This window comes from Oncorhynchus mykiss, chromosome 5 (genome assembly GCF_013265735.2).
Source record: "Oncorhynchus mykiss isolate Arlee chromosome 5, USDA_OmykA_1.1, whole genome shotgun sequence".
In the NCBI taxonomy this organism is placed as follows: Eukaryota; Metazoa; Chordata; class Actinopteri; order Salmoniformes; family Salmonidae; genus Oncorhynchus; species Oncorhynchus mykiss.
Window position 1 is genome coordinate 5,119,183 of NC_048569.1, and position 20,000 is coordinate 5,139,182.

The following is a 20,000-nucleotide window of genomic DNA, read 5'->3' on the forward strand; positions in this document are numbered from 1 at the left end:
AGGGGCCAGGCTGGGCTGGGCTGGGCTGTGATGTGTCTGTAACTATATATAGTAGCTGTCTAGGGGCCAGTCTGGGCTGTGATGTGATATGTCTGTAACTATACATAGTACCTGTCTAGGGGCCAGGCTGGGCTGTGATGTGATGTGTCTGTAACTATACATAGCACCTGTCTAGGGGCCAGGCTGTGATGTGATGTGTCTGTAACTATACATAGTAGCTGTCTAGGGGCCAGGCTGGGCTGGGCTGGGCTGTGATGTGTCTGTAACTATACATAGTACCTGTCTAGGGGCCAGGCTGGGCTGTGATGTGTCTGTAACTATACATAGTACCGTCTAGGGGCCAGGCTGGGCTGTGATGTGTCTGTAACTATACATAGTACCTGTCTAGAGGCTGGGCTGGGCTGTGATGTGTCTGTAACTACACATAGTAGCTGTCTAGGGGCCAGGCTGGACTGTGATGTGATGTGTCTGTAACTATACATAGTACCTGTCTAGGGGCCAGGCTGGGCTGGGCTGTGTCTGTAACTATACATAGTACCGTCTAGGGGCCAGGCTGGGCTGTGATGTGTCTGTAACTATACATAGTACCTGTCTAGGGGCCAGTCTGGACTGTGATGTGATGTGTCTGTAACTATACATAGTACCTGTCTAGGGGCCAGGCTGGGCTGTGATGTGTCTGTAACTATACATAGTACCTGTCTAGGGGCCAGGCTGGACTGTGATGTGATGTGTCTGTAACTACACATAGTACCTGTCTAGGGGCCAGGCTGGGCTGTGATGTGTCTGTAACTACACATAGTAGCTGTCTAGGGGCCAGGCTGGACTGGGCTGTGATGTGTCTGTAACTACACATAGTACCTGTCTAGGGGCCAGGCTGGAATGTGATGTGTCTGTAACTAAACATAGTACCTGTCTAGGGGCCAGGCTGGAATGTGATGTGTCTGTAACTAAACATAGTACCTGTCTATGGGCCAGGCTGGGCTGTGATGTGTCTGTAACTATACATAGTACCTGTCTAGGGGCCAGGCTGGGCTGGGCTGAGATGTGTCTGTAACTACACATAGTACCTGTCTAGGGGCCAGGCTGGGCTGGGCTGTGTCTGTAACTATACATAGTACCTGTCTAGGGGCCAGGCTGGGATGGGCTGGGCTGTGTCTGTAACTATACATAGTACCGTCTAGGGGCCAGGCTGGACTGTGATGTGTCTGTAACTATATATAGTACCTGTCTAGGGGCCAGGCTGGGCTGTGATGTGTCTGTAACTATACATAGTACCTGTCTAGGGGCCAGGCTGGACTGTGATGTGTCTGTAACTATACATAGTACCTGTCTAGGGGCCAGGCTGGGCTGTGATGTGTCTGTAACTATACATAGTACCTGTCTAGGGGCCAGGCTGGGCTGGACTGTGATGTGTCTGTAACTATACATAGTACCTGTCTAGGGGCCAGGCTGGGCTGTGATGTGTCTGTGACTATACATTGTACCTGTCTAGGGGCCAGGCTGGGCTGTGATGTGTCTGTAACTATACATCGTACCTGTCTAGGGGCCAGGCTGGGCTGTGATGTGTCTGTAACTACACATAGTACCTGTCTAGGGGCCAGGCTGGGTTGGGCTGTGTCTGTAACTATACATAGTACCTGTCTAGGGGCCAGGCTGGGCTGTGATGTGTCTGTAACTATACATAGAACCTGTCTAGGGGCCAGGCTGGACTGTGATGTGTCTGTAACTATACATAGTACCTGTCTAGGGGCCAGGCTGGGCTGTGATGTGTCTGTAACTATACATAGTACCTGTCTAGGGGCCAGGCTGGGCTGTGATGTGTCTGTAACTATACATAGTAGCTGTCTAGGGGCCAGGCTGGGCTGTGATGTGATGTGTCTGTAACTATACATAGTACCGTCTAGGGGCCAGGCTGGGCTGGGCTGGGCTGTGTCTGTAACTATACATAGTACCTGTCTAGGGGCCAGGCTGGGCTGTGATGTGTCTGTAACTATACATAGTACCTGTCTAGGGGCCAGGCTGGGCTGTGATGTGTCTGTAACTATACATAGTACCTGTCTAGGGGCCAGGCTGGGCTGTGATGTGTCTGTAACTATACACAGTACCTGTCTAGGGGCCAGGCTGGGCTGGGCTGTGATGTGTCTGTAACTAAACATAGTACCTGTCTAGGGGCCAGGCTGGGCTGTGATGTGATGTGTCTGTAACTATACACAGTACCTGTCTAGGGGCCAGGCTGGGCTGGACTGTGATGTGTCTGTAACTACACATAGTAGCTGTCTAGGGGCCAGGCTGGGCTGGGCTATGATGTGTCTGTAACTACACATAGTACCTGTCTAGGGGCCAGGCTGGGCTGTGATGTGTCTGTAACTATACATAGTACCTGTCTAGGGGCCAGGCTGGGCTGTGATGTGTCTGTAACTATATATAGTACCTGTCTAGGGGCCAGGCTGGGCTGGGCTGTGATGTGTCTGTAACTATACATAGTACCTGTCTAGGGGCCAGGCTGGGCTGGACTGTGATGTGTCTGTAACTATACATAGTACCTGTCTAGGGGCCAGGCTGGACTGTGATGTGATGTCTCTGTAACTATACATAGTACCTGTCTAGGGGCCAGGCTGGGCTGGGCTGTGATGTGTCTGTAACTATACATAGTACCTGTCTAGGGGCCAGGCTGGGCTGGGCTGTGATGTGTCTGTAACTATACATAATACCTGTCTAGGGGCCAGGCTGGGCTGGACTGTGATGTGTCTGTAACTATACATAGTACCTGTCTAGGGGCCAGGCTGGACTGTGATGTGATGTCTCTGTAACTATACATAGTACCGTCTAGGGGCCAGGCTCGGCTGCGCTGGGCTGTGTCTGTAACTATACATAGTACCTGTCTAGGGGCCAGGCTGGGCTGTGATGTGTCTGTAACTATACATCGTACCTGTCTAGGGGCCAGGCTGGGCTGTGATGTGTCTGTAACTACACATAGTACCTGTCTAGGGGCCAGGCTGGGTTGGGCTGTGTCTGTAACTATACATAGTACCTGTCTAGGGGCCAGGCTGGGCTGTGATGTGTCTGTAACTATACATAGAACCTGTCTAGGGGCCAGGCTGGACTGTGATGTGTCTGTAACTATACATAGTACCTGTCTAGGGGCCATGCTGGGCTGTGATGTGTCTGTAACTATACATAGTACCTGTCTAGGGGCCAGGCTGGGCTGTGATGTGTCTGTAACTATACATAGTAGCTGTCTAGGGGCCAGGCTGGGCTGTGATGTGATGTGTCTGTAACTATACATAGTACCGTCTAGGGGCCAGGCTGGGCTGGGCTGGGCTGTGTCTGTAACTATACATAGTACCTGTCTAGGGGCCAGGCTGGGCTGTGATGTGTCTGTAACTATACATAGTACCTGTCTAGGGGCCAGGCTGGGCTGTGATGTGTCTGTAACTATACATAGTACCTGTCTAGGGGCCAGGCTGGGCTGTGATGTGTCTGTAACTATACACAGTACCTCTCTAGGGGCCAGGCTGGGCTGGGCTGTGATGTGTCTGTAACTAAACATAGTACCTGTCTAGGGGCCAGGCTGGGCTGTGATGTGATGTGTCTGTAACTATACACAGTACCTGTCTAGGGGCCAGGCTGGGCTGGACTGTGATGTGTCTGTAACTACACATAGTAGCTGTCTAGGGGCCAGGCTGGGCTGGGCTATGATGTGTCTGTAACTACACATAGTACCTGTCTAGGGGCCAGGCTGGGCTGTGATGTGTCTGTAACTATACATAGTACCTGTCTAGGGGCCAGGCTGGGCTGTGATGTGTCTGTAACTATATATAGTACCTGTCTAGGGGCCAGGCTGGGCTGGGCTGTGATGTGTCTGTAACTATACATAGTACCTGTCTAGGGGCCAGGCTGGGCTGGACTGTGATGTGTCTGTAACTATACATAGTACCTGTCTAGGGGCCAGGCTGGACTGTGATGTGATGTCTCTGTAACTATACATAGTACCTGTCTAGGGGCCAGGCTGGGCTGTGATGTGTCTGTAACTATATATAGTACCTGTCTAGGGGCCAGGCTGGGCTGGGCTGTGATGTGTCTGTAACTATACATAGTACCTGTCTAGGGGCCAGGCTGGGCTGGACTGTGATGTGTCTGTAACTATACATAGTACCTGTCTAGGGGCCAGGCTGGACTGTGATGTGATGTCTCTGTAACTATACATAGTACCGTCTAGGGGCCAGGCTCGGCTGCGCTGGGCTGTGTCTGTAACTATACATAGTAGCTGTCTAATGTCCAGTCTGGACTGTGATGTGATGTGTCTGTAACTATACATAGTACCGTCTAGGGGCCAGGCTGGGCTGGGCTGGGCTGTGTCTGTAACTATCCATAGTACCTGTCTAGGGGCCAGGCTGGACTGTGATGTGTCTGTAACTATATATAGTACCTGTCTAGGGGCCAGGCTGGACTGTGATGTGTCTGTAACTATACATAGTACCTGTCTAGGGGCCAGGCTGGACTGTGATGTGATGTGTCTGTAACTATATATAGTACCTGTCTAGGGGCCAGGCTGGACTGTGATGTGTCTGTAACTATATATAGTACCTGTCTAGGGGCCAGGCTGGGCTGTGATGTGATGTGTCTGTAACTATACATAGTACCTGTCTAGGGGCCAGGCTGGACTGTGATGTGATGTCTCTGTAACTATACATAGTACCGTCTAGGGGCCAGGCTGCGCTGGGCTGTGTCTGTAACTATACATAGTACCGTCTAGGGGCCAGGCTGCGCTGGGCTGTGTCTGTAACTATACATAGTACCTGTCTAGGGGCCAGGCTGGACTGTGATGTGTCTGTAACTATACATAGTAGCTGTCTAATGTCCAGGCTGGACTGTGATGTGATGTGTCTGTAACTATACATAGTACCGTCTAGGGGCCAGGCTGGGCTGGGCTGGGCTGTGTCTGTAACTATCCATAGTACCTGTCTAGGGGCCAGGCTGGACTGTGATGTGTCTGTAACTATATATAGTACCTGTCTAGGGGCCAGGCTGGACTGTGATGTGTCTGTAACTATACATAGTACCTGTCTAGGGGCCAGGCTGGACTGTGATGTGATGTGTCTGTAACTATACATAGTACCTGTCTAGGGGCCAGGCTGGACTGTGATGTGTCTGTAACTATATATAGTACCTGTCTAGGGGCCAGGCTGGGCTGTGATGTGATGTGTCTGTAACTATACATAATACCTGTCTAGGGGCCAGACTGGGCTGTGATGTGTCTGTATGCGTGTGTGTGTGTGTGTGTGTGTGTGTGTGTGTGTGTGTGTGTGTGTGTGTGTGTGTGTGTGTGTGTGTGTGTGTGTGTGTGTGTGTGTGTGTGTGTGTGTGTGCGTGTGCGTGTACAAGGTCTTCATTCAAACTCAGTGAGATCTTGGAAGAATGGGTCAATTTAGGGGTTGAGATAAACTGGGTTCCTCAGGGCCACCTTGTCATGTCCCATCTCCAGGTTTCCTCTTCCTCTGGGCTACCTTGTCATGACCCATCTCCAGGGTTCATCTTCCTCAGGGTCACCTTGTCATGTCCCATCTCCAGGGTTCATCTTCCTCTGGGCTACCTTGTCATGTCCCATCTCCAGGGTTCATCTTCCTCAGGGCCACCTTGTCATGTCCCATCTCCAGGGTTCATCTTCCTCAGGGCCACCTTGTCATGTCCCATCTCCAGGGTTCATCTTCCTCAGGGCCACCTTGTCATGTCCCATCTCCAGGGTTCATCTTCCTCAGGGTCACCTTGTCATGTCCCATCTCCAGGGTTCATCTTCCTCAGGGCCACCTTGTCATGTCCCATCTCCAGGGTTCCTCTTCGCCCCATCTCCAGTGTTCCTCTTCCTCAGGGCCACCTTGTCATGTCCCATCTCCAGGGTTCCTCTTCGTCCCATCTCCAGGGTTCCTCTTCCTCAGGGCCACCTTGTGTACTACAACCCCAAGATAACTAATACAGCACGGCTAGATACACCTACTGTACTACAACTACAACCTCTTATCCTCCTCATGTAAAGCCCTATGGTAATTTTCCTCCTGTAAAGCTTCATGGTCATACTCCTCCTGTAAAGCCCTATGGTAACGCTCCTCCTGTAAAGCCCTATGGTAATACTCCTCCTGTAAAGCCCTATGGTAATACTCCTCATGTAAAGCCCTATGGTCATACTCCTCCTGTAAAGCCCTATGGTAATTATCCTCCTGTAAAGCCCTATGGTAATTCTCCTCCTGTAAAGCCCTATGGTAATACTCCTCCTGTAAAGCCCTATGGTAATTCTCCTCCTATATAGCCCTATGGTAATGCGCCTCCTGTAAATCCCTATGGTAATCATCTTCCTGTAAAGCCCTATGCTAATTATCCTCCTGTAAAGCCCTATGGTAATGCTCCTCCTGTAAAGCCCTATGGTAATGCTCATCCGTTAAAGCCCTATAGTAATACTCATCCTGTAAAGCCCTATGGTAATTCTCCTCCTATATAGCCCTATGGCAATGCTCATCCTGTAAAGCCCTATGGTAATACTCCTCCTGTAAAGCCCTATGGTAATACTCCTCCTATATAGCCCTATGGTAATACTCCTCCTATATAGCCCTATGGTAATACTCCTCCTATATAGCCCTATGGTAATACTCCTCCTGTAAAGCCCTATGGTAATGCTCCTCCTGTAAAGCCCTATGGTAATGCTCATCCTGTAAAGCCCTATGTTAATTCTCCTCCTATATAGCCCTATGGTAATTCTCCTCCTGTAAAGCCCTATGTTAATCCTCTTCCTGTAAAGCCCTATGCTAATGCTCCTCCTGTAAAGCCCTACGGTAATGATCCTTCTGTAAAGCCCTATTGTAATGCTCCTCATGTAAAGCCCTATGGTAATGCTCCTCCTGTAAAGCCCTATGGTAATGCTCCTCCTGTAAAGCCCTATGGTAATGCTCCTCCTGTAAAGCCCTATGGTAATCCTCCTCCTGTAAAGCCCTATTGTAATGCTCCTCCTGTAAAGCCCTATGGTAATGCTCCTCCTGTAAAGCCCTATGGTAATGCTCCTCCTGTAAAGCCCTATGGTAATGCTCCTCCTGTAAAGCCCTATGGTAATACTCCTCCTGTAAAGCCCTATGGTAATGCTCCTCCTGTAAAGCCCTATGGTAATTATCCTCCTATATAGCCCTATGGTAATGCTCCTCCTGTAAAGCCCTATGGTAATGCTCCTCCTGTAAAGCCCTACGTTAGTGATCCTCCTGTAAAGCCCTACGTTAGTGATCCTGTCTCCTGTAAATACTGTTGTATTATCCATCCAGATTATAGTACTGATATCAGAAAAAAATACCTTTGTTTATTTTATGTTTGACTTCAAACTATTTACCTTCTTTTTCTGTTTGTTGGCATCATTTTCTTCCGTTGGAAGTTACCACATGATTTATTCGGGGGTGCTTTAATTCTTTTTACGCCTCTTTCTGTCTTTTGTGTGGTGCCATTTTTTTCCCCCCCAAATGATTTCTTTTGATAATCGTCATTTGGTGCTCAAGCAGGCATGTTCAAGTCTCAAATGACACCCTATCCCCTGTATAGGGCCCCCTGGTCTAAAGTAGTGCATTACATAGGGGATAGGGTGCCAAATGGGATGCATACATAGTCCTGTGTTATAAATGTCTACACCTGTGTTATAAATGCCAAGGCAAGGAGCCTTAATCCTTCAAGGGAGAGTTCCTCTCTCTTCTCTCTCTCTCTTCTCTCTCTCGCTTCTCTCTTCTCTCTCTCTCTTCTCTCTCTCTCTCTCTCTCTCTCTTCTCTCTCTCTTCTCTCTCTCTCTTCTCTCTCTCTCTCTCTCTCTCTCTCTCTCTCTCTCTCTTCTCTCTCTCTTCTCTCTCTCTCTTCTCTCCTCCGTTCAGGTGCTTGTCATTTATCTTGGTTAATATCAGGCGCTGGATGCCAGCTGGGTACAACAGATCGTTATCTCTGAAATCGGGCAAGATGAGGAGAGGAGGAGGGGAGGAGGAGGAGGAGAGGATGGGTGGGTGGGTGAGAGGGTGGGGGTGATGGTTTTGGGAGAGGGTGGGGTGATGGTTGGGTGGGTGGGTGGTTGAGAGGGTGGTGTTGATGGTTGGGTGGGTGGGTGGGTGGGTGGGTGGGTGGGTGGGGGAGAGGGTGGGGGTGATGGTTGGGTGGGTGGGTGGGGGAGAGGGTGGGGTGATGGCTGGTGGGTGGGGTAGAGGGTGGGGTGATGGCTGGTGGGGGGGTGGGGGAGAGGGTGGGGTGATGGCTGGTAGGTGGGTGGGGGAGAGGGTGGGGTGATGGCTGGTGGGGGGGTGGGGGAGAGGGTGGGGTGATGGCTGGTAGGTGGGTGGGGGAGAGGGTGGGGTGATGGCGGGTAGGTGGGTGGGGGAGAGGGTGGGGTGATGGCGGTGGGGGGGTGGGGGAGAGGGTGGGGTGATGGCTGGTAGGTGGGTGGGGGAGAGGGTGGGGTGATGGCGGGTAGGTGGATGGGGGAGAGGGTGGGGTGATGGCGGTGGGGGGGTGGGGGAGAGGGTGGGGTGATGGCTGGTGGGGGGGTTGACTTACTTTATGTAAGACAAGAGTCCTTTTGTTTTAGCAGTCTGAAGGCCCCCGTCTTATTTTCCCAGGGCATCTCCCAAATTGCACCCTATTCCCTATGTAGTGCACTGCTTTTGACCAGAGCCCTATGGCACCCTATTTCCTATATAGTCTACTAGTTTTGTCTAGAGTCCTATGGCACCCTATTCCCTATATAGTGCACTACTTTTGACCAGAACCCTATGGGTCCTGGTGCACTATATAGGGAATAGGGCACCATTTGGGTGGTAGACAGAGTTAACGGGGGGACCCAGGAGCAGGCCTGTAATTGGCCTATTTAGCCTGTTTAGCATGTGAATTGAGATCTAGTGAAGCATGTCTAACTCTGTTGTGAGAGCCCCAGTGACTGGAATTCAAATTAAGGCAAACACTTTCTCTACTTGATCAACTACACTAATTAGTTCAGTCGCTGGGAAGTTTGCACAAGTATATCCTTAAAAGTTTTTTTGGGGGGGAAAAATATTTTCATGTGCTCGTCCACTGCTCTCCTCTCATCGTCGCCCAGCAGGAACATTCTAGTCCATCTTCTGCTAGTTTCTTTCTTTCGTAAAAAATGAACGAACCTACACGCACTTATTGTCGGTGAATAATTTAACTTGATTAGGAGAACAATGTTAGTAGAGCAGAGTTTAATCAGGAGATATGATGGCTGCTTGGGGTAAGTGGACTATATTCTCAGGGAGTTGAGGTCAGACACTAGTTTCTCAGTATCAGACTCTGATCTTTCTGGTGGATAACGTCATGACACTACCTTGTTGTTTCCGTTATCAAGGTTTTTTTTATTTATTTTTTAAATGTATACCAGTTGTAGTTAGTTATTAAATAAGTAGATTGAAATGAAAACTTTATTTACATTTTTTTTTGTTAATTTTGTTTATTAGAGTTGAGATTCAAGATTTGAAGTCAAATGTTTATGGTCAGCATGTGCTGAAACTTCAAACCTTGACAACGTATATTATTGATTCTATACAACCGTGTGAATATCTGAATTATCTTCGGATAGTTTGTCGTGTAACAATAATGTTTTATTTCTCCTGTTATTTTAACGCCTGTCTGGTGATGTTTTTAACATTCTGACTGTGAATTGTTAATCCTTCAGCGAAGGTGTTTTAAAACAAAGATGCTACTTGTTCAAAATGTTACTTCATGTCTCTGCATTTTGTTGTCGACGACTGTGTGTGAGGATTGTAGTTTTCTGAGCCGCTCACTTCATGCACCTCAACCTGACTTCACACTGGAGTTCACCGCGGGGGGGGGGGGGGGGGGACGGGGGGGACTTTACGCTTAGCGACTGGCGTGTCTCTGTCCTGTGTTTCCTGTACGTTAACGTGTCTCTGTCCTGTGTGTTACAGCCGAGCCTCCTGGGAGGAGAAATGGGCATGGGCAGCCCTGGGGCGGTGTCGCCCACTAAGCCTGGATCGCAGTATTACCAGCACTACAACAACAACCCTCGCCGGAGACCACTGCACAGCGACAACATGGGTGAGCTCAGCTCCCGACCCTCACATCACTCCGTCAGGCTCTCAGTCCCGACACTCACACCACTCCGTCAGGCTCTCAGCTCCCGACCCTCACACCACTCCACCAGGCTCTCAGTTCCCGACCTTCACACCACTCCACCAGGCTCTCAGCTCCCGACCCTCACACCACTCCGTCAGGCTCTCAGCTCCCGACCCTCACACCACTCCACCAGGCTCTCAGACCCCGACCCTCACACCACTCCACCAGGCTCTCAGCTCCCGACCCTCACACCACTCCACCAGGCTCTCAGCTCCCGACCCTCACACCACTCCTCCAGGCTCTCAGACCCTGACCCTCACACCACTCCACCAGGCTCTCAGACCCCGACCCTCACACCACTCTGTCACTCTCAGCTCCCGACCCTCACACCACTCCACCAGGCTCTCAGACCCCGACCCTCACACCACTCCGTCAGGCTCTCAGACCCCGACCCTCACACCACTCCACCAGGCTCTCGGCTCCCGACCCTCACACCACTCCACCAGGCTCTCAGACCCCGACCCTCACACCACTCCACCAGGCTCTCAGACCCCGACCCTCACACCACCAGGCTCTCAGCTCCCGACCCTCACACCGCTCTTCCAGGCGCTCCTACTCTCTTCTTCTTCATCCTCGTTCTCCTCATCCTCTTCTTCCTCCTCCTCTTCCACCTCCCATTCCACCTCTTCACCTTCCCCTTTCTTCCTCCTCCTCTTCTTCCTCCCACTGCCCTACCCCTCCTTCCTCTCTCGCTGTGGTCTCGCTGGCCTTGCGTTCGTGAGGGCCGTTGAACAGCCATGTGCGTTCTGTATGTGTTACCATCCGTCTTTACACAGGAGAACGGTACCTGTTGGGTCATAATGTGTGATGTCCAGGTAGTACAAGAACAACTTTTACGCAGTTTCACAAAAGGGACTTTACTTAATAAGTATAGTTATCTTTATAATAAATGTAATATCAGAACTATTTTAATATTTAATTTTTAATTTTTATTTTACCTTTATTTTACTAGGCAAGTCAGTTAAGAACAAATTCAGTTTCACAAAAGGGACTTTACTTAATAAGTATAGTTATAATAAATGTAATATCAGAACTGAGTCTATTTTGATATTTTATTTAACTAGGCAAGTCAGTTAAGAACAAATCCTTATTTTCAATGACGGCCTAGGAACAGTGGGTTAACTGCCTTGTTCAGGGGCAGAATGACAGATTTGTACCTTGTCAGCTCGGGGGTTTGAACTTGCAACCTTTCGGTTACTAATCCAAAGCTCTAACCACTAGGCTACCCTGCCGCCGCCATCAAAGCTGTTTAAAAATAAATACATGTATTGATCATGAACTGTCACACAAGTTGTGTGTTCAATTTGCATGTCTTTTCTAAATTAATATAATCCATTCTAAGTATCCACGGTCAGTCAGACTTCTTGGAAAGTCAAATGCTTCTGTGTGACATTGTTTGGGTGGAAGACCTGAAAGAGGAAACTGTAAATAAATCGACGATAAATATCATGCCTCGCAGTGGCAGCTTTAAGAGATGTCAGCCCCCAATTAGGACTGTTACGGTGACCGTATTACCACCACACCGGCAGTCACGAGTCATGACCGCAGTGAAATTCCACATGACCGTTGAGTCACAGTAACTAGGCTTCTCCAAAACTGTGCTCTGATGCTGCTGATGGTTATTAGTAGTCTACCAAACTTGCTAACGGCCTGGTACTCAGCGCTCTATTGTCCCTCTAATCACTCTGACATCAATGCTAATGCAATGGAAAATCCAATCACACCGTTAATGAGAGCCCTGGCATCCAGAGTTTGACTGGAACAGGATCACCTGTTGGGCAGCGAGAGCCAGCTCCTCATAGATGGTTGATGCATGGAATGAAGATAAGTGTTCCTGTTAGTCTATGTTGCGCTACATTTCAATAGAATATGCAATTGCGTGAGAAAACAGAGTTGTGATGGCCTCTATTAAAAAGAGGAGGATCTCAATTGATTTCTCAGCTTTCCTAATTGTAAGCACATTGCTTCGCTTTACAACTGGGGTATAGCCTACCTGGGCGGCATGAAAAGGAACCGCGGGGAAAGCGTCCTCCATTCGCTATTCAAGTGCATTCGAATTAAGTATTTGTTTCCCCTTCCCCTGTTCCGACAGGTGCATGATAATGGCCCATTGTAAATCAAAACGTTCACACATATATTATTTAGTACATGTAAAGACAAGGTTAAATTGAGTATAGTCTGCTGGGTCGCATGCATCGGCCCATAGGCTTATATGGATGAGCCAGTCACACTTCATATGCAATATGAAGCTATGGGATGGTAGCTAGCTAAGTGCACCGACGCAATGCACACAACACTAAATACTCCCTCCGAGTTAGCTAACCACTGTAGCTAGTGATGACATTATAATGACATCACAATGGATTAGCTAGTGTTGACATTATAATGACATCACAATGGATTAGCTAGTGTTGACATTATAATGACATCACAATGGATTAGCTAGTGTTGACATTATAATGACATCACAATGGATTAGCTAGTTTCCATTAAACAGCTGCCTGTGTTAGCTGGCGATGTTAGTGCAGTGTCCTTAGCTAGCTAGCTAGATATTTTGTGCTAGCTAGTGAATATGCTAGCTAAACATTTGGCAATGGGCTGGCACTGGCAGTATGGGATTATGGAAAGGGAATTAAATAGTGTCTTCATCATCTTGCTAGGTAGTTGTGGCCATCTGGCTAGTATCAACAAGGGCATTCTACAAAATATCAACATTAGCACAGATAGCTTGGAATCTAGACCATGAGCAATATGCATAGATAGGTATTGCCAAACAATCCTACTGCCACCTTCTGGTTTGGAGTATTTTAACAAGGCTGAGCGGCTGACATCTTCCAAGGTCTTTGCTGTGTGAACAAAAAAAAGAGATTGACTGACTACACTCTGTTCAGAGGTGCTAAGTACCGTCGGCAGGCAAACGTTTGACAATCCTACTGGATCTGAGCTTAAACGTGGCCAAATATCTCGAAGTATGACCTATATATTTTAAAGAGGATCACAGCTCTTTTGAAATGCTATATCTATGTCTCAACTCTTAAAATGAAGCACATTAATACACTTTAGAACCGGTGTAGTTCACCTGGCATATTAAAAACTCAACCGCTTCCTGCATTCACTATTCGAGTGCAGGCTACAGATTACATGTTTTTTTTGCACACATGTAGGCTATATGTAAAGACCAGTTTAAATTGAAAATAGTTTAATGGGTGAGAATATTGTCTAGTGCTTGTCAAATTGTGAATGAGAGACTGATGAAGTGTGTGCAGCCTGCGTAAGAAACAGAGCACAGTGCAAGCCTCTCGTTAGACTTTTTTCAAATCATCATTAAGTCGCATCATGGAGCCTTAGAATGTATTACAAATCAAAACAAATAGCCTAAGGTTTGTATCATAACTAAAAGTTGCATAAATAACTCTAAATTAAGCAAATTATCACTATGCTAAACGCTGAACAGAGAATAGCCACGTGCACACTCCCTCGGAAATCGTTCCGGAACAATATCTTTTCTATTTTATTCAGCAATGTTCAACTGTATTCTTCTTACTATTAAAATCATATAAAATAATGCCACAGGAATTATAATATAATAATCTTGTCTGTTAAATTAACTAGTGTAGCCCACAGTCATTTGGCTTAGCCAGATCAGGAGGACTATTCTGTTCTTTTGAAGTACATTTTCTTCATATCATAATGTTTCTTTAGACCTGTCTAAAATAAACAATGGGTTTATTGTGATGGTTTAGTCTATATTAAATGGGTTTATTAGACTCTTTAAATGAAAATGCAGATGTTTCTAAGGTCTGCATCAGTGTCTTGTAGGCCGAGTGGAAGCCAGGAGATGCTAAATGTCTTTATGTTAATTACAGTGAGAACGGCAGTTATTTGCTTGACAGATACCGGCTGACAACATGTCGTCCCCCCCCCCCCCCCCCCCCCCAATATGAAGGGAATTATTTTGTGTTGTAGATAGCTATATTTGTAGTTAACTTGATTGTAATGTTGTCATGCTAAGGCTTCCTTCTTTATTTAGCCAGGCCCAATAAGCTATATTATTTTGTGAAGTGGCTTGTTAAGTTATTGAGTTTGTTTAGTCTTGATCATATGAATGGATATTTTCAATAGAAAAACATTATGAGATTATCAATAAAAAATGTGACACTGAACTGTTTTTAATTCTTGTGTATTTCAGAGGTTCAGACAAAGAAAGTTCGGAAAGTTCCTCCTGGTTTGCCTTCCTCAGTAAGTCAAATGTTTATTTGTTTATTTTAATGCTGTTTTAAACTGTGGCTTGAAATAATTGTACACAAACACATTTTTTTTTTTTTTACCCCAATGAGATTTTCTATTTTTCTGATCAACAAGGATCATGAATATTATTGACTATACCTATATACTATATATATACTGGCGTCCGAAATGATTGACACCATTGATCAAGAGCAGCAATAATGACTGTAGGAAAATAAATCATTCAAATACTGAGCTATATTGTATGCTCAAAAAATAAATAAAGGGAAATTATAGTATTTTAATACTAATACTAATTGCTCAGAGAAAGAGAGTTTATTTAAGGGTCAGAATTAATTCAGGACTATCCGTAACCATGGTAGCATCCACATGAATGTAGGAGTGTTTAGAAACATGTTCTATTCTCATTTACAATAAAAGTGACTCCAAAATGACACAATACATAATTTACCATTAATTTCTATTTGGGCACAAAATAATCTGAAACACAACCAAAACTAACAACAAATGCATCCAACATGTTTGTAGAGTCACAAGGTTGATGTAGTCATTACATACAAGCATTATGGGACCAAATACTACACTCTTGACTACTTTATTTATACAAATCTTGTATTATGTGTATTTTGTGAATAATTTTAACCCCAACCTTTCTTTGAGTATAAAATATTATAATTATTTTTGTTGTTGTTGTTGTGTATACAATATACCTCCGTATTTTATTTATTTTATACAATCATTATTCCTCATCATTATCAAGGGTGTCAGTAATTTCAGACCAGGCTGTATATTACATAGACTGTATTTTGCGATCTAAATTAAGTATATAATCAATTGTATTAGACGTCCTAACGGCATTGGTTTCTTGCGCTGAATTAAAATACTGAAAGAAATACCACCCCATCGATATACCTTTTGAAAAAATTTGACTTTGTAGAAACATGCATGTTATTATTTACGGAGGTCCAGGAGAGGACATTGAGATGGCTATTGTTTAAGGCTTATACCCACTTAATTAGAAGGTAATGATGCTAAAATATATGGCTTGTCGTAAGAAGGCCTCTGCCACAGTCTCTAAGCTCTGTGGGAGACTGGGAGACTACAGCACTAGGTTTGAGTTATATTGTCCTTTGGTTTCCCTCACTGGGAGAAAAGTAGCAAGGGGAGAAAAAAAATCCTTCCCAAAGAAGCATTTGGCGAAAGCCAATGTTGTTCATCTTTTGTTATGCCTCAAGTGATGTTATAAGGGATACTTATTCCACTAACTAGAAAAAAACATATTAGGTCACTGATTTCTTCGTCAGGTTCACAGTAGAATAGAGAAGACAAAATCTCGTCCGTTTGAATGTAATTGAGATCTGAAGCCCGTTTCGTTGCCACCAGGTTGGAGTAGTCACGACAGGTTTTGTTCTGTCTCGTTGCCAACTGAAAACCAGATTTGACGGTTTATATATATTTTTTGTTGTTGCTGTACTTAATGTTGTGGTTGTGGGGGCTTTGGCCTGAGAATGCCTTGGACTTGGCCAGCGTGACAGCCTCGCTGAAAGACGTTTTCCTGCATTCGGCATTTTCAAGGCCTGTTACCATAAAGCTCCGACTCAGTTTGTACGTTCCGTGTCGCTTCGTGTCTTTCTTTCTGACGTTAACTTTTGAATTTCTCCTGAAATGTCACTTCATCTATTTTTGCAATGCTTTTTTAGTTACGGTGACAAACGCATTCCCCCACTGGACTTATCCTGAAGGGCACAGCTGGGTTTCGGTGCTACATGGGGGGGGGTAAATGACTGGGACCTACATGGGGGGGGGGGGGGTTTCGGTGCATGTCATTTTTTGTTCAACAAAGATTCCCGAGACCTTTGCTGTAGATCCGACATTTTGCTGGTGTGGATAAATTATATTACAATCAAATACTATTTATTTTCAACAGGGAAGTGTATTCGATCAATAATAGCACTACTGTGTTAGTAAGCTTACATATGAAATATTTAAATCATTACAAATTCTGAAACATATTTAGGTGAAAAGAAACCAGGAAAACTGTTCTCCCCGTAAAGCTACTGGTAACATACCTGGTGTTAAAATGATCTTAAATATTTTACCAACGTACTCATTTTGACTGTCAATCAATGGATCTCAATTTTACATATCTACTGAAGTATTATATAATTTATGAACATTTATTTAGATTGTTATCATATCAATCATGTCTAATTTATATAAAGATTGTGTTGATTGTTATTTTAGAAATACATGTATTTCTTAAATAGGTAAATTTGAATAATTAAAATAGACAAATATTTCTTTATTCAAGACATATGAACAAAACATTATTTTTTTACTGCACAATGTCTGACGGATAGGACATGAATTGAACATGCTTTCCCTGTTCTCCTGTCAGGACCTTTTTTCAGGTCTATTGTTATATAAAAGCTGCCTTAAAAAAGCTCTATGTATATATATATAGGCTATGTGGTTTGTGTGTTTTGTTGTTGTTGTTGAGCATGTCTTTGTTCATTACCACGGCAACGTAGATGTGGTGTTGACTCCAGATGCGCCTGCTAATATTCTTCCTTAAGAGTCTGTCCAACTTCTCTGTGGTGTCCGTCATTACAAGAATGAATAAAGAGGGATGACCTATGTCTTAAGGCTTTTTCATCAGTGGCGACAAAAAAAATAACTATTTTATGTCTCAATGATCTTCACATGACCCTCGCTGGTACCTACTCTGATTTTAAAATTAAAAATTTAAAAATAAAATCCACTCTTGAATGGATCTTCCTTTTTCTATTGTTATATGCCAAAATGTGTTTGTTAGTGAAGTTGATTTTACTTAAAGAACAATTGCTCTGTCACGAGAGAGAAACCTTGGAATAGTGTGGTAATGTATCAATGGATTGCTAGTTTACATTAGCAAGGTGCAGTTTGTCCTCCCCATAGAATGGTGGCATAGCCCCTCTGGTAATTAAATAGGATCTATATGGTTGTTTGTCCTTTATTTCGTTTGCTTCATGGTGTTTTTAGAGACAGTAGATGTTTTATCAGTTATTTACACTGTGTAATGCTTTCTTTCTTTATTTCTTTCCTTCCTTCTTTGTTTCACAAGATGGAGAAAGTGTCATTTGTCATTTGACCCAATGGACTATTATACCAAGTGACTCATAGGATTTTATTAGTAATTGAGAAATATTATTCTTATTAATTTTTAAAAATATAATTTAGATATTTTTTTTTTTTAACCTTTGATGAAATGAAAAAGGCTACAGATGTTTTCACCATCACATGTGATTCTAGGACATTCTCTAATTATACCGGTCATTTTCCTAACCTTTGTGGCAATCAACTGATCAGTAAATGAATTGATGGAAAAAGGAATACATGTGATCAATAATCCATGTTAGACAGTGTCTTTGTGTTGAGGATCTACAGACAGATACATTAGATAGAGATGGTTAGATAGGTTTACCTAAGCTGTTGAGGCATCTCAGTCTAAGCCAACAGTCTAAATCTTTCACATCGGGGCTGTTTTGATTCCTTATTCCCGTCGGTTCCTGTATCTGACGTTGTTTAAAGTGGAGAGAGTTAATTAAATGAAGTCAGGTCTAGCAGAAGGCACAATAGGGATCTTGGTAACAGGAAAGCTGTAGTGTTCTGTTAGCTCTCCTGCCCCCTGCAGCCCTGTGTTGGTATGACATCTCTCCTCCAGCCCTGTGTTGGTACTACATCTCTCCTCCAGCCCTGTGTTGGTACTACATCTCTCCTCCAGCCCTGTGTTGGTACTACATCTCTCCTCCAGCCCTGTGTTGGTATGACATCTCTCCTCCAGCCCTGTGTTGGTACTACATCTCTCCTGCAGCCCTGTGTTGGTATGACATCTCTCCTCCAGCCCTGTGTTGGTACTACATCTCTCCTCCAGCCCTGTGTTGGTACTACATCTCTCCTCCAGCCCTGTGTTGGTACTACATCTCTCCTGCAGCCCTGTGTTGGTACTACATCTCTCCTCCAGCCCTGTGTTGGTACTACATCTCTCCTCCAGCCCTGTGTTGGTATGACATCTCTCCTCCAGCCCTGTGTTGGTACTACATCTCTCCTCCGGCCCTGTGTTGGTACTACATCTCTCCTCCAGCCCTGTGTTGGTACTACATCTCTCCTCCGGCCCTGTGTTGGTACTACATCTCTCCTCCAGCCCTGTGTTGGTACTACATCTCTCCTCCGGCCCTGTGTTGGTACTACATCTCTCCTCCAGCCCTGTGTTGGTACTACATCTCTCCTCCGGCCCTGTGTTGGTACGACATCTCTCCTCCAGCCCTGTGTTGGTACTACATCTCTCCTCCAGCCCTGTGTTGGTACTACATCTCTCCTCCAGCCCTGTGTTGGTACTACATCTCTCCTCCAGCCCTGTGTTGGTACTACATCTCTCCTCCAGCCCTGTGTTGGTACTACAGCTCTCCTCCAGCCCTGTGTTGGTACTACATCTCTCCTCCAGCCCTGTGTTGGTACTACATCTCTCCTGCAGCCCTGTGTTGGTACTACATCTCTCCTCCAGCCCTGTGTTGGTACTACATCTCTCCTCCAGCCCTGTGTTGGTACTACATCTCTCCTGCAGCCCTGTGTTGGTACTACATCTCTCCTCCAGCCCTGTGTTGGTACTACATCTCTCCTCCAGCCCTGTGTTGGTACTACATCTCTCCTCCAGCCCTGTGTTGGTACTACATCTCTCCTCCAGCCCTGTGTTGGTACTACAGCTCTCCTCCAGCCCTGTGTTGGTACTACATCTCTCCTCCAGCCCTGTGTTGGTACTACATCTCTCCTGCAGCCCTGTGTTGGTACTACATCTCTCCTCCAGCCCTGTGTTGGTACTACATCTCTCCTGCAGCCCTGTGTTGGTACTACATCTCTCCTGCAGCCCTGTGTTGGTATGACATCTCTCCTCCAGCCCTGTGTTGGTACTACATCTCTCCTCCAGCCCTGTGTTGGTACTACATCTCTCCTCCAGCCCTGTGTTGGTACTACATCTCTCCTCCAGCCCCGTGTTGGTACTACATCTCACCTCTGGGCAGGTTAGCCTAGTGGTTAGAGCGTTGGACTGGCAGCTGAAAGGTTGCAAGTTCAAATCCCCGAGCTGACAAGGTACCAATCTGCCCCTGACCAGGCAGTTAACCCACTGTTCCTAGGCCGTCATTGCAAATAACAATTTGTTCTTAACTGTCTTGCCTAGTGAAATAAAATTATCAAGGAATGATGAAAATTCTGTTTAAGACGTTATTCAAGACCTCACCACAGGAAATACTCAAATATCCTTTCTCTCAATGGGATTCATTGAGCGATATCTTTAGTGTGTTTTAAAATTTTTTTTTTTTAGGTAATACAGTTAGTTATACAACATCCATATTTTTTAAAACTTTAATTATGAAGACAAATTGTTAGTTTGTGCTTGTTGATAAAGTCCCTGTCCGTAGCGGGTTTATGTGTTCTCTGGGATAGTTGGCCGTTGTTAATTTTTTACTGTGCTCTTGTGGTTTCACTAACGCTGTTAGCATATGACGTTACCCAGACAATGAAGACAGCCCTGAGCCTGACACTGTGTGTGCATACCCTGT

At 45.5% G+C, this 20,000-nt stretch overlaps 1 protein-coding gene across 11 annotated transcripts in view; it reads left to right on the forward strand.

Moving 5' to 3' along the window:
- The window catches only part of tcf4 (transcription factor 4), a 430,881-nt gene that overhangs the window by 210,724 nt on the left and 200,157 nt on the right, over positions 1-20,000 (forward strand). For 10 of the 11 annotated variants that reach the window (XM_036976636.1, XM_036976641.1, XM_036976640.1 and 7 more), the window contains 2 exons: positions 9,948-10,077; positions 14,345-14,394. In XM_036976636.1, the coding sequence (XP_036832531.1) occupies positions 9,948-10,077; positions 14,345-14,394 (180 nt within the window). Of the gene's footprint in view, positions 1-9,025; positions 9,254-9,947; positions 10,078-14,344; positions 14,395-20,000 lie in introns of those variants that run through there. The other variant, XM_036976642.1, reaches the window with a different exon arrangement.